This window comes from Mizuhopecten yessoensis, unplaced genomic scaffold (assembly GCF_002113885.1).
Source record: "Mizuhopecten yessoensis strain PY_sf001 unplaced genomic scaffold, ASM211388v2 scaffold6307, whole genome shotgun sequence".
NCBI lineage: Eukaryota > Metazoa > Mollusca > Bivalvia > Pectinida > Pectinidae > Mizuhopecten > Mizuhopecten yessoensis.
Genome location: NW_018406484.1, coordinates 278,567 through 291,308, shown reverse-complemented (window position 1 = coordinate 291,308; position 12,742 = coordinate 278,567). Strand labels below are relative to the sequence as shown.

The following is a 12,742-nucleotide window of genomic DNA, read 5'->3' as shown; positions in this document are numbered from 1 at the left end:
TGTTGGGTTCACACAGAAACATGTCCTCACAAATATATATAGCCATAAACATCGCTAACAGGATCGGCAGAGGAAGCAGGTCACAATAATAACGTTACTGAACACTCTAGAAACAAAACAAAAAAACACATTTTCTGTGTTTGCAGTAAGGTGCGCATCCGAAAGGTCCCAGACGTGCTGATCTGTATCGGGTTCACGTGCTGTTCCTGAAAATTCCCTTCGATTCGCGAAATTATCTGGCAACGAGATGGAGGTCGTCGCGATTGTGGGCGGTAGGGAGGGTCGAAAAAACAAACTTTTGGAGTCATCTAAAAAACGATCTATTGACCTGAAAACAACCTCGTGAAATAAGCAAAAATGGCAATATGACTGGGAAAAAATTGACATCGAAATGACGTGTGTTTAGGAGGAAACTGAGGGCATGTCCGCTGAACGAGGTTACGTTCTATCCGGATATAGATTTGTGAAAGAAAAATTATCTATCTTTTCAATGGTACCAAGCCTTTTTGTACATCCGCTAGACATGTGATGTTTGTGAGAGGAAGTTAGGTAGGGTTGCTCTTTTCCTTCTTTCTCGTGTATACCCTCATTGCGGATAGCATTGTTTACAGAAAGTCGGTCTTAACTCCCAAAACGTCTAATATTACACTGAGCACATCAGTTTAAGTCAAAACATAGTTGACATGTAACAAATTATGAAGTCCTTGTCTAATATTACACTGAGCACATCAGTTTAAGTCAAAACATAGTTGACATGTAACAAATTATGAAGTCCTTGTGATTCTGTCAATCCAAAACCTCACTGACACGTTAATATTGCTCCAGTGATCATTTCTCTCTAAAGCTTCATTTGTTGGAATCTGCCTCATACCAAATTGGATTTTTTTTAAATGTGTACACAAATAAAAACAAATCTGCGATGATTTCCTGCCATGACAATGTCGCCGGTCCCTTGTCAGTAGAGTTGTTTTACCGTACCAGTCTCCACAGAAACAATGGAGCGAGCCTGACGGTTTCAGCTCCAATGCACAAGTGGTAAACTCCGATGTTTCCAAATACATCGATCACATACTCTGAAAACTGGCGCATGCGTGTAACAGGCATTATATCGATCGATTTTTTCTCAGAAGCAGTGTTGCTCTTCGGTACCGTGTATGTCTTGTTTTGATGTCAGTTGAAACCAGGTTCTACGTAGGAACGGTAGACCTTTGTGTGTGGATCCAGAGGTAAACGAGACAAGGATCGCTGCTTTGGAACTAAAACCAAAATGTGAAGAACATTCAGATATTAATTATTTGTATAGTCAAAACTTTCGGATTTTTATTGGATTTTTTTCGTTTTTTCAATTTATCCAGAAGTGACTAAAAATGGTGGAGAGAAAACACATGATACGACAGGCAGCCGTTGACGGAAGCAGTAAGTATTCTGGTTTGTTGTGACATATAGTTCGACAGGGATACTTATCATCGTCACGTCTATAACTGAATCAATGTTCACTCTTACACATTTTACTCTAGTTTCAATTCTACTCACGATTATGAAGAAAATTATATTTTATATTACGAGTTCTCCCAAGATACAATAGTTTTTTCACTCTATCAAAAAGTCGTATACATGACTGCTGTTATTGACTTTAAACAGCTGTATATGTTATATAAATATTCGGTCGTAAACTGGTGATTTAGGTGTAGTGGGGAGCCTACCCGGTATACATTTATTGGATGGCGTATTGCCTGTAGTGTAGCTACAGTAAGGTTCTCTGTATATACCGTATGCCTAATATATTCTTGTTTCGTTGTAATAATATTTCAACGCTTTTTGCCAAATAATGTAAAAGAACAAAAACATTAAAGCAGCTAAATATTTTGTTTCTTTGTATTATATTGACAGTTGTAACGCAAAAATATGACGTGGAAAGTTATTTAGAATATGACGGTAATTGCAATAAACGACAGTATATGTCATGACACGAATCATTGTCCTACGGTTGTTATGTACAGGTTATGCTTGTTCATTATGAATACAAAATAAACGTTGTCGTTCCCTCCTTACATATGGTTATGTATTTAATGCAAATAACCACGAAAGTTCGCTGAATTATTCATCCGTATCAGATGGTCAGCCATGAATTAATTACGAAATTGATTTTTTCCATTCATGTTTTTGTCGGAAGTTAGCGCAGCAATACCATGTGTACATCATGTATTTGATATATATTTAAAATTTACATTTCTACATTAAAGTTGTATTTGTATTTCATATTTAACACCTTTACTTGTCCCCTTGTACATATAATTGTGTTCTACCCTAAGTTAGGTCAAACTTGATCATAACAATCGTTTATATTTTCAATTAAGTCACCTCTTTGGATAAATAATTTAGTAAAGAAGAGTCTTCTGTATCATACCACAAAAAATACCTCACAGCTGTTGTTGATGGGAGCAGAAAATCAAGTCATTTCTATGTGGTTCCATCGAATCAAGCTCATTTAACCCATCGGGACTATCCCGCCATTTTGTATATTACTATCGGGACAATGTCAATTATCTTTAGATTTTCCTATCCTGTATTTAACCATTGTGTTTGAAAGTTCCAACAATGTTCTCATAACATTAGTCAAAGTCCTGTAGCCAGTCGGTTTGTTATCTACGAGCGAGCGATGAGAACAGTGGTGCAACGACAAACGCTGATGGCACTGTGTGACAAACAGCTTATCATTTATTTATTAAATATCGACAATCACTACGCTATCATATGCCCATCTAGTTTTGCAAGGAAAATATGGGTCATTTAGATACAAGCATAATGAAGGTAATTTAAAAAATCGATTGAGGTCGGTCGGGGGAGGGTCGAAAAAACAATCTATTGACCTGAGAACAAACTGTATGGGGTTCCCTAAACAATCGATGGAGGGATGGGGGTCGAAGAAAACACTGTAAGAGGTCATCTAAAAATAGATATTCTTGTCATCAGCTGCTCCCTACTCATATATTTTATCGCTTAAAATGGTGTTGCTTACCTCTAAATATTTGTTATAAAACGAATCTTTGCAGCTTACAGCTACACTTAATATTTCCCTGGGCAGAGCTTTTAATTGGGCATTGGTGACTGCTCCATGCATATTGGCAGTTAACAAGTGCAGACATCCCAATTAAAAACAAATCATAAAGGGAAAGAATGTGTTCAACGTTGACCACTCATAACAATGCATTTAATATAATTCCGGTATTATACAGATATTCAGATACAACGAAGTACAGAGATTTGTTTTTTAAACTCTTTGTATCAAGTTGTTTTACTTGGCATTTAAACGTCAGGACTGATGTGAGTGGGTATTTATAAACCTATGAGATCATTAACATTTGTTGGGTATTTTTGTAATATATTTTTCCGGTGTGGTAATTTTTAGTGTGTGTATCCTCGAAGAAAATTAGATCATGGTAAAACCATTTGATTAAGAAGATTAATTCCAGTTTTGATTGGTCTTTCTCTCTTGGTCACATGACAACACAGCGTCCATTGTAAGGTTTCACAATATGCTGCGTTTCATGGTTTCAACAAATTTTAATCAATTTAAAACAAACGTGATGTACTTTGTAAGCATCCTCCGACAGGATGCCTTTGCAAAGTTTGTATTTAATGTTTGTATGGAATATCGTTAGAAAACAGCGCTGAAATACGAAGCTTCTTTAAAAAACGTGAGGCTTCCGTGAAAAGAATCCAATCATATAAAGCACATTTCAAACTGTACCTAGCCCCACTACTGTAACAGGTTTGTGTCTACTCAGGTTCTATAGGAGACTACAAGTTTGTGTCAACTCATCTATTGGGGACATTCAATATTGGAATACTCTTGGGTTTTTTTTATTAATAAAGATAAAACAGTCATTATATTTCACTCACTCACGCGTGGACGCTGTATGGATCAGATAATTCAATATACATGTACTTGTTACGGTCAATAACTTGTCACCAAATCGGTTGTAATTACCACAAATCCGCCATATTAACGTCAGGGGCGATAACCCTGGTTTATTATTGATTACTAATTCAACTTCTATATTGTACTAAAATACATGCTCTGCTAGGTATTACTTATTATTGATTTCTGTTATCAATAATCTACGAGAGTTACACACAAGTTAAAGCTGTAATTAGTATATCTTGTGTATACATATCTGGCTCCGTGTTAAGGGACAGACTTACAGAATTGACTCCACGCGGTTGACAATGGTATAACTACATGTATACATTGATTATCTTAGATGTACATTTCAATAAATAGAAATATCGATGAGGTCTGTGAACTGTTCATCAATTGAGGACAATATTGATTATACCGATATTGGATAAGGTTACAGAGAGCTTAGGTGCTGTAGTTCAATGCACACAAGTAATGTATATGAATACATTCGGTTTGAATTAATAAGGGTTTTTTCGCCCCGTTTTCAATAAAAAAAACAACTCAATATCGCTTTCTACTTATTCTCTTTTAAAATCAAAGGGATGCCATTTTTTGGCATTACCATAAGTAATGTGTATTACAGTTAGCCAGGCCCTGCCTTCTCATACACAAGTCTTCTATAGAAAAACCTAACGAATTCCTCCCCATCTATTCTAATAAATATTTCATCGATTTATATCAGTGTCCCCAATGTACATGTACACATTGTTATAACCAACTGTTCTACACCCTGATGTGACGAGAAGTGTGGTACTTGTATCGCAAGATTATAAAACCGAGCCATTTATACGCTTCAATCAAACATTATGCTTCGTGGGATTTCAATATTCAACAGTATCATACTGACTAATGAATTCAGGCAACGCACGTAGTTATTGAGAATGGTTGAATATTTCATATTTATTTAAAGCTCTCTTTTGGAAACTGTAAGTCACACTTTGTAGCAACTGACATTATGACCGTCAGCAGAATACAACACGTTGTAGATGCGGTTGATATGACAGCAATCGATTGTAGTTCCAACAGTAAGACAACATGGACTGTAGGTCTTAGGTTCATGGCCTTGAGTTTAGTCACCTAAGACAGACATGCGTCATTACACCATCTCGTGGAAGGGAGTGTCCCTGGTTATTATTAGTCTGTACGGCGCTGTTGGAGACCGAAAATTAATTAAACCTCGTCACAGTTATGCGTGGATTTACGTCGTGTATGTAGGCGGTTCAAACCACTGACACACAAACAGGTATAAAGATATATTTAACACAAAACGTGCTTTTATATGTATACAAATGTCACAGAATTATATTTTTGTAATTGCGACACGATTTATGACGTCACAAATGGATATAACATAATCTCAGTGCCGACCTCTTTTATCATTGTAATTCTTTAAAATGATGTAATAGCTCAATAAGAATACTAACCGTGCAGATCTACAGCCTTCAACACGGTAGAAATGTGATACCACATTCAATGATGACATTGCACAAAATAGAATTGCCAATACCATAATAGACATTTTTATATTGGATATTGGCAAACGCCTTTGACAAAGTCCAAAATGAAATAACTACGATGAAACCTTGAATACAAAATGAAGGATAACAAATGTATTTAATACTGTATCCAAACAGCTTACAAATACATCAACTTCTACACAAACAAATACATCAACTTCCACACTAACAAATACATCAACTTCCCCACAAACAAATACATCAACTTCTACACAAACAAATTCATCAACTTCTACACTAACAAATACACCAACTTCCACACAAACAAATACATCGACTTCTACACAAACAAATACATCAACCAATACCATAATAGACATTTTTATATTGGATATTGGCAAACGCCTTTGACAAAGTCCAAAATGAAATAACTACGATGAAACCTTGAATACAAAATGAAGGATAACAAATGTATTTAATATTGTATCCAAACAGCTTACAAATACATCAACTTCTACGCAAACAAATACATCAACTTCCACACTGACAAATACATCAACTGCCACACAAACAAATACATCAACTTCCAGACAAACAAATATATCAACTTCTACACAAACAAATCCATCAACTTCCACACAAACAAATATATCACCTTCTACACAAACAAATACATCAACCAATACCATAATAGACATTTTTATATTGGATATTGGCAAACGCCTTTGACAAAGTCCAAAATGAAATAACTACGATGAAACCTTGAATACAAAATAAAGGATAACAAATGTATTTAATACTGTATCCAAACAGCTTACAAATACATCAACTTCTACGCAAACAAATACATCAACTTCCACACTAACAAACACATCAACTTCCACACAAACAAATACAACAACTTCTACACAAACAAATACATCGACTTCTACACAAACAAATACATCAACCAATACCATAATAGACATTTTTATATTGGATATTGGCAAACGCCTTTGACAAAGTCCAAAATGAAATAACTACGATGAAACCTTGAATACAAAATAAAGGATAACAAATGTATTTAATACTGGATCCAAAGCGCTTACAAATACATCAACTTCTACACAAACACATACATCAACTTCTACACAAACAAATACAACAACTTCCACACAAACAAATATATCACCTTCTACACAAACAAATACATCAACCAATACCATAATAGACATTTTTATATTGGATATTGGCAAACGCCTTTGACAAAGTCCAAAATGAAATACCTACGATGAAACCTTGAATACAAAATGAAGGATAACAAATGTATTTAATATTGTATCCAAACAGCTTACAAATACATCAACTTCTACGCAAACAAATACATCAACTTCCACACAAATAAATACATCAACTTCTACACAAACACATACATCAACTTCTACACAAACAAAGACATCAACTTCCACACAAACAAATACAACAACTTCTACACAAACAAATACATCAACCAATACCATAATAGACATTTTTATATTGGATATTGGCAAACGCCTTTGACAAAGTCCAAAATGAAATACCTACGATGAAACCTTGAATACAAAATGAAGGATAACAAATGTATTTAATATTGTATCCAAACAGCTTACAAATACATTAACTTCTACACAAACAAATACATCAGCTTCCACACTAACAAATACATCAACCTCCACACAAACAAATATATCAACTTCTACCCAAACAAATACATCAACTTCCACACAAATAAATACATCAACTTCTACACAAACAAAGACATCAACTTCCACACAAACAAATACATCGACTTCTACACAAACAAATACATCAACCTCCACACTAACAAATACATCAACTTCCGCACAAACAAATATATCAACTTCTACACTAACAAATCCATCAACTTCTACACAAACAAATACATCAACTTCTACACAAACAGAGTTATCAAGTGCTATACAAATATTTCAAAAACAATAACAATAGTTCTACATGGTTTTAGAACACAAATTAACATATAAAAAAAACAATAGCGGTACTAAACACAGACGAAGGAATCAAACAATAATAATTGTTCCTCAAAAACAAGTTTGTTAAAACCATAGCCATATTTAGCCATAGTTCTACACAAATAACTATATGAAGTTTTACACAACTACATCAACACAACAGCAATAGCTGTACAAAAATAAATATATCAAGTTCTACACAACTACAACAAAACAACAGCAATAGTTGTACACAAATAACTATATGAAGTTCTACACAACGTCAACAACACAACAGCAATCGTTGTACACAACTTTATCAATCATGTGTTACACAAACAAATATGTCAACACAAGAGTGCTGGTCTTACACAATAGTGGTCGACTCCAGGACCGTACATTGCTACAGTTAATTAAGCTTTTGGCGTCGTGCAAACACAGACGTGTAATTCACGTGGGAAATTAGTCTCATTCAGTAGCTTTCCGTGCTGGTGTGTCCCTCCGCGATAGGTTTTCTTTCCGTGCTAGTGTGTCCCTCCGCGATAGGTCTGATGGGGAAATAATATATAGACTTTTCGTGTCCTATTGTTCGTCAATTATGTAACCAGATAGTAACACATATTCAAATTAGTATTGTAAGTCTGTAAAAAGAATCGTGACTGACCAACACATCGGCCCGAAGAAGCAACTGTTGTGTATTTGGGATATCCAAACGCCAAACGTCTTCCTTGACCCCACACTTTACCCACGTCTATGTTAACGACCAAATAGGCTGACGTTCAGCAATCTTGCAATGGCTGCAAAAAATAGAAGTATGTCTTCTTTACCTTACACAAAGCGATGAATTGACAAAGGGTTTTAGTATTTTTCCTTAACTTCTTCGAACTCCTGTACGAAAACGACATTACTGATCTTCATTTCAAATACATTTCACAGAAAATGGCTGCCGATTTTGAGAAAATCTTCCACTACTTTTTATTTCAAGGACGCTAGTTTGTTGTGATATTCCATCATTATCGATCGTTGTTAAATGCATTTTTTTTAATTATTAAGGATTGAAATGGCTTTTAAACATTAATGATGCTATGCAATATCATAACACTTTGAAACATATTCCCCAGGGTGCACTAGAGATAAACATCATGGAATATGTTAGAACTGTTAAAACGATGCATTTGATCTTTATATAAACGTTAAAAACAGAAACAAATCACCTCTTTGAGTACTTTTTTTGCCAGGACGAATTTTAAACACAGTTTTACCGAATGGCGAAGCAGACATTTAGGCGGGAACACTATCGTGTTTGCTATGGTTACCAGTTCCCTCAGGCGTTATGCGTCCATTGGAAACCATTCGTGCATTTCCCACTTAATTTGAGTTTGACGTCACGTCATGACTTTTTCCCTATAACACTGATAGAATGATAGAAAAACCCGAACAGTGTAACATTCACGAGTAAAAGTCCTTTCGTATTTGTTTATTAAGTTTATATAAGGCCTGTACATCGAAAATGCTATTATTTTGTACCAGTGTTAAAATATAGGGGTGGAGGGTGGAAGTTAGACTTTCCTCAGACACATGCAATATAGATTATAAGAAGTAACTGAACATGACTGAACATAAAATGAAAGTTTCCCAACTCATAATACCTGAATCTGAAGGTTGACCAAGCTTTGACCCCTATAGAATGACACGATTCTCTCGTGCCTCTCTACGGCAGCCTGATTGTAGCTGCTGAACACTTTTTCACTCTTTTGTTTTGCAATGAATATGTCCATGATGTTATTTTATCACGTGTTAAACATTGCAAATGTATGTAAACTGACACCAGTTCAATGCTTATACAAAAACCTTTTTAAAGTTATTTTTTCTCAAATATATTCTTCTTCCATATTCAGCATTTTGTTTTAATAATCGTATGTTTCATTTATGCTTGTATAATTAAGAGAACAACAATCTTCAAGGGAATGTCAATTATAACGTCAACACGTCGGCCATGGATCATAGCTAATATTAATGTCATCTACATTTTGAAGGGTTTTATAGTTACAATGTCATACTGTGGTTAATTTGCATTTTGACTGAACGATAACGACGTCATAGGTACTTCAATTAGGATGTGAATATTAGGACAGTATATGTTACGTCATAGACTTCAGGGACATGCCGTTGATAAGTTGAGGACGGTCATAAACAACGTTTTGCCATCTTTACATGTGGTAAAAAGAAGATGTATTCCATGCTGAACACTCACGAAGGCTGTGTGTGTCTCGTAAAACTTACATACCCCATTTGGAACTCCCATGAAAGATTAATAGACTCTTTACCCCCACGGGGGCGAGATGAGCAAATCTCAACCTAATGGAAACGATTTTAAATAGCCTTATCCGATACTTACTGAGGGCTGAATGAATATTTCTCTCTTATTACTTTAAAACTTTCAGGCTTTTACATGTATGAATATTGTTAAACTGCACCAGACGCTTCTGATGTTATCACTCCACAATATATATTTTGGATTTAAACAAAGGAATAACCAATGCGATGGCTTTTCGGCTACGTATATCATTTTTTTTCTTTTTTATATATATATACATCTAATAACCCAGGCATGCATGCATCATTCGTGGGTCGTCTGGAGATGGGCTGCCCCAGCTACAACCCACAATACATGAAACACATTCTATTTTCTTTCTTCACAAATCAACACTTGTTCATTTCTTTCTCTCTCACTTTTTCACACTCTCATACTGTAATTTTCCCTTTTTTACCTCGCTTTTTTAAACTCTTGTATAACCCCTCCTCACACGGAGGTAACAAAAACAAAAACAAAAAATACGGAACTTTTATCCGGTTTCCGGGTTCCTTAGCTACATGTATGTGTATAATATATCATTAATTTAACATTGAATATGAGAGAGAAGCGTAGAGGTCAATGCTTCCGGAACATACAATTTACTACGAGATAACTTCCGGTCTGGTTGATGTCGTGAAACGTTATGGCTGTCGTTAGAACACAATATGGAACTAGATGATCCGGGTCGCAGGTAACCCTGCTGATTAGAATGTCATTGTAGGTTAACCAATAACGGTAAATAATTTAAATGTCCTACATCAGTGTTCTGCGTGACATCACGGATCGGTATAGTTTACTACGACATACATGTGGAACATCCATTTGCTGAAGCAAGATCACGACATGTTTTGTTTTTGTTTTTAACAAATATTATTGAGTTGACAAAAGGATTAGACAACAGGCAATGCCTATACAAGTCCTCCCCTGTGTCATGCTGTTCTTTGTTAAAAGAAAGGACTTATATAAATACATGGGCATGTTTTTCCTTTAAACAATCGACTTCAGTCCCAGAAATTTAAAAATGTTCTACAAACGCGAGACTGTTTATCAGTAAATCGATAATTGATCTATCTTCGCTAATCTTCCTTTACATTTTTTTGTATAATACAACGCGTGCTAATTCCTATTAAATATTAAAAAGTCTTAAATCCCCGGAACCTTATTACAGAAGCATGTTGAATATATAAGGGTTTAGTCAGATATAAACATGTCCATTTAGTTCACTTCACTTCTTTCACTTTACTTCGATTATTAAGATATATTCTACTTCCTACCTAAAGAGCTGACTCTGCACTCATTATTAGCTAACAAATATACAAAATAATATAACAGGTTAGCAGCACGTATTTCAGTAAACGCGACTTCTAATTTGAAAAATCTTAGGGATGAGCGTTAGGTGTTCCGATATAATATTTGGCACATATAAATTCAGTGTACACTTATATTACAGTCAGCCATTTAATCATTATCATTGTAAACGCCACGCTGAGATATTTCTACTTTCGACGTCACCTGTCTTTGATGTGAATGTGAGCAAATAATGTGGTACTTGGGGAACAGTGGCTCATATTGATAATGGAACAAAACGAATAAGGTTGCCTTTCTTTGTTCTGTAATTAGTATCCAATCAGATCTGCACTGATTATTATAATGATTTCAGACTATTCCAATCAAGGTTCCATCTAAGTAGTGTGCCAAGACCCAATAGGCTGGAGTTGTTCACCACTTCAGGTCCACAGCATTCCAATTATCTGATGAAACAGCAGAAAACTGGATGGTAATTGTACTCGTAACAAAATAGGTCACAACAATCCTGAAGACAGAATCGATAGAATTCCATCATGTAGCGCGAGCCAATTATACGTAAGACGCTTGGACCAGGGTATGATGTATCAGCCTAAGTTAGATTGATATAAAAATCGATACTGGAGATATGAGTTAATCACGGAAAGGGCAGGCGCTTTCTATTCTCTAATAGGTTGTATTCGATTAGCCACTAACGAAAACGCCATCTTGGTGGCAAGTGCATGTATAAAGGTTAATATCCGAGGTTCTGATGCGGGGGCAGACACGTTGGTTACACAATAACAAGTTATGGTTGATACCGGGAGTCTTGTGTTAGTAACATTCAAGGTACTAATATGTAAGGTTGTATGTCAGGACTGCTGTATTACAAATACACTAACATCGCATTTATGTCTTATTTCTGTGAAAGCTATATTATAAAGACATGCGCTTCTGGGGTTGGGTGAGATGACATCTCACAGCAGAACGCGTCATATTGGTTCATGACAAATAAATGACATTTTATAGCGAGTCTAAAAGTCGTATATGAATTTTGATTTTCAATATGTGCTTTATTTAAAAATAGGCAACATGATTGAGAGGAAATAAAATGGCGTTAGAAAATATGTAGGTATTTGGAGCATCTTTTGGTTCGTTCATATTGGCGTTTTTTGTGTTTTGAACACACAGAATCCAACGACTGGCTCAAAAAATGAAATGAAAATAGAAAATCAATTACTTGAAATATGAAGTAAGGAAAGAACTATTTATATTTCGATACAGAAATCTGTACAAAGTAACACTTTGACTTTACGTTATGTTCGTGTTGTCCATTTATGACTCAACAGTGGTACTAAAAGTCAAAAGACCCTGTATAATGTATAATACAGTGAAAACGAAAGGTGTATATAGAACCCTTCATAACGTGACAAAAATACAACGTAAGGCTTAATCAAAAACTAGCATTTCATGTCAACTGTACACAAATAAATCCCAGCTACCGGGTACAAGGTTACTGCTCACTCCGGGGACTATAAGTCTATCAGCAGAGTCTACAACCTTAATATAATAAAAACACAAACACGCCTAACTCTCTTTTATAAGCCGCATTTTCAAATATACTCTGTTGAGTATACTGTATACTATACATTGAATACACCATCCAACCGATAACTAACGCTATATACCTATA

General features: G+C 35.2%; 1 protein-coding gene across 2 annotated transcripts in view; it reads left to right on the top strand.

The window, feature by feature from the left end:
- Window positions 1-978: 978 nt before the first annotated feature.
- Window positions 979-12,742, top strand: part of LOC110451945 (synaptotagmin-11-like) — a 51,527-nt gene continuing 39,763 nt past the window's right edge. Inside the window, exon 1 of one of the 2 annotated variants that reach the window (XM_021500178.1) lies at window positions 979-1,416. In XM_021500178.1, coding sequence (XP_021355853.1) covers window positions 1,368-1,416 — 49 coding nt within the window. In that variant the 5' untranslated portion in view covers window positions 979-1,367. The remainder of the gene's footprint in view (window positions 1,417-12,742) is intronic. The other variant, XM_021500180.1, reaches the window with a different exon arrangement.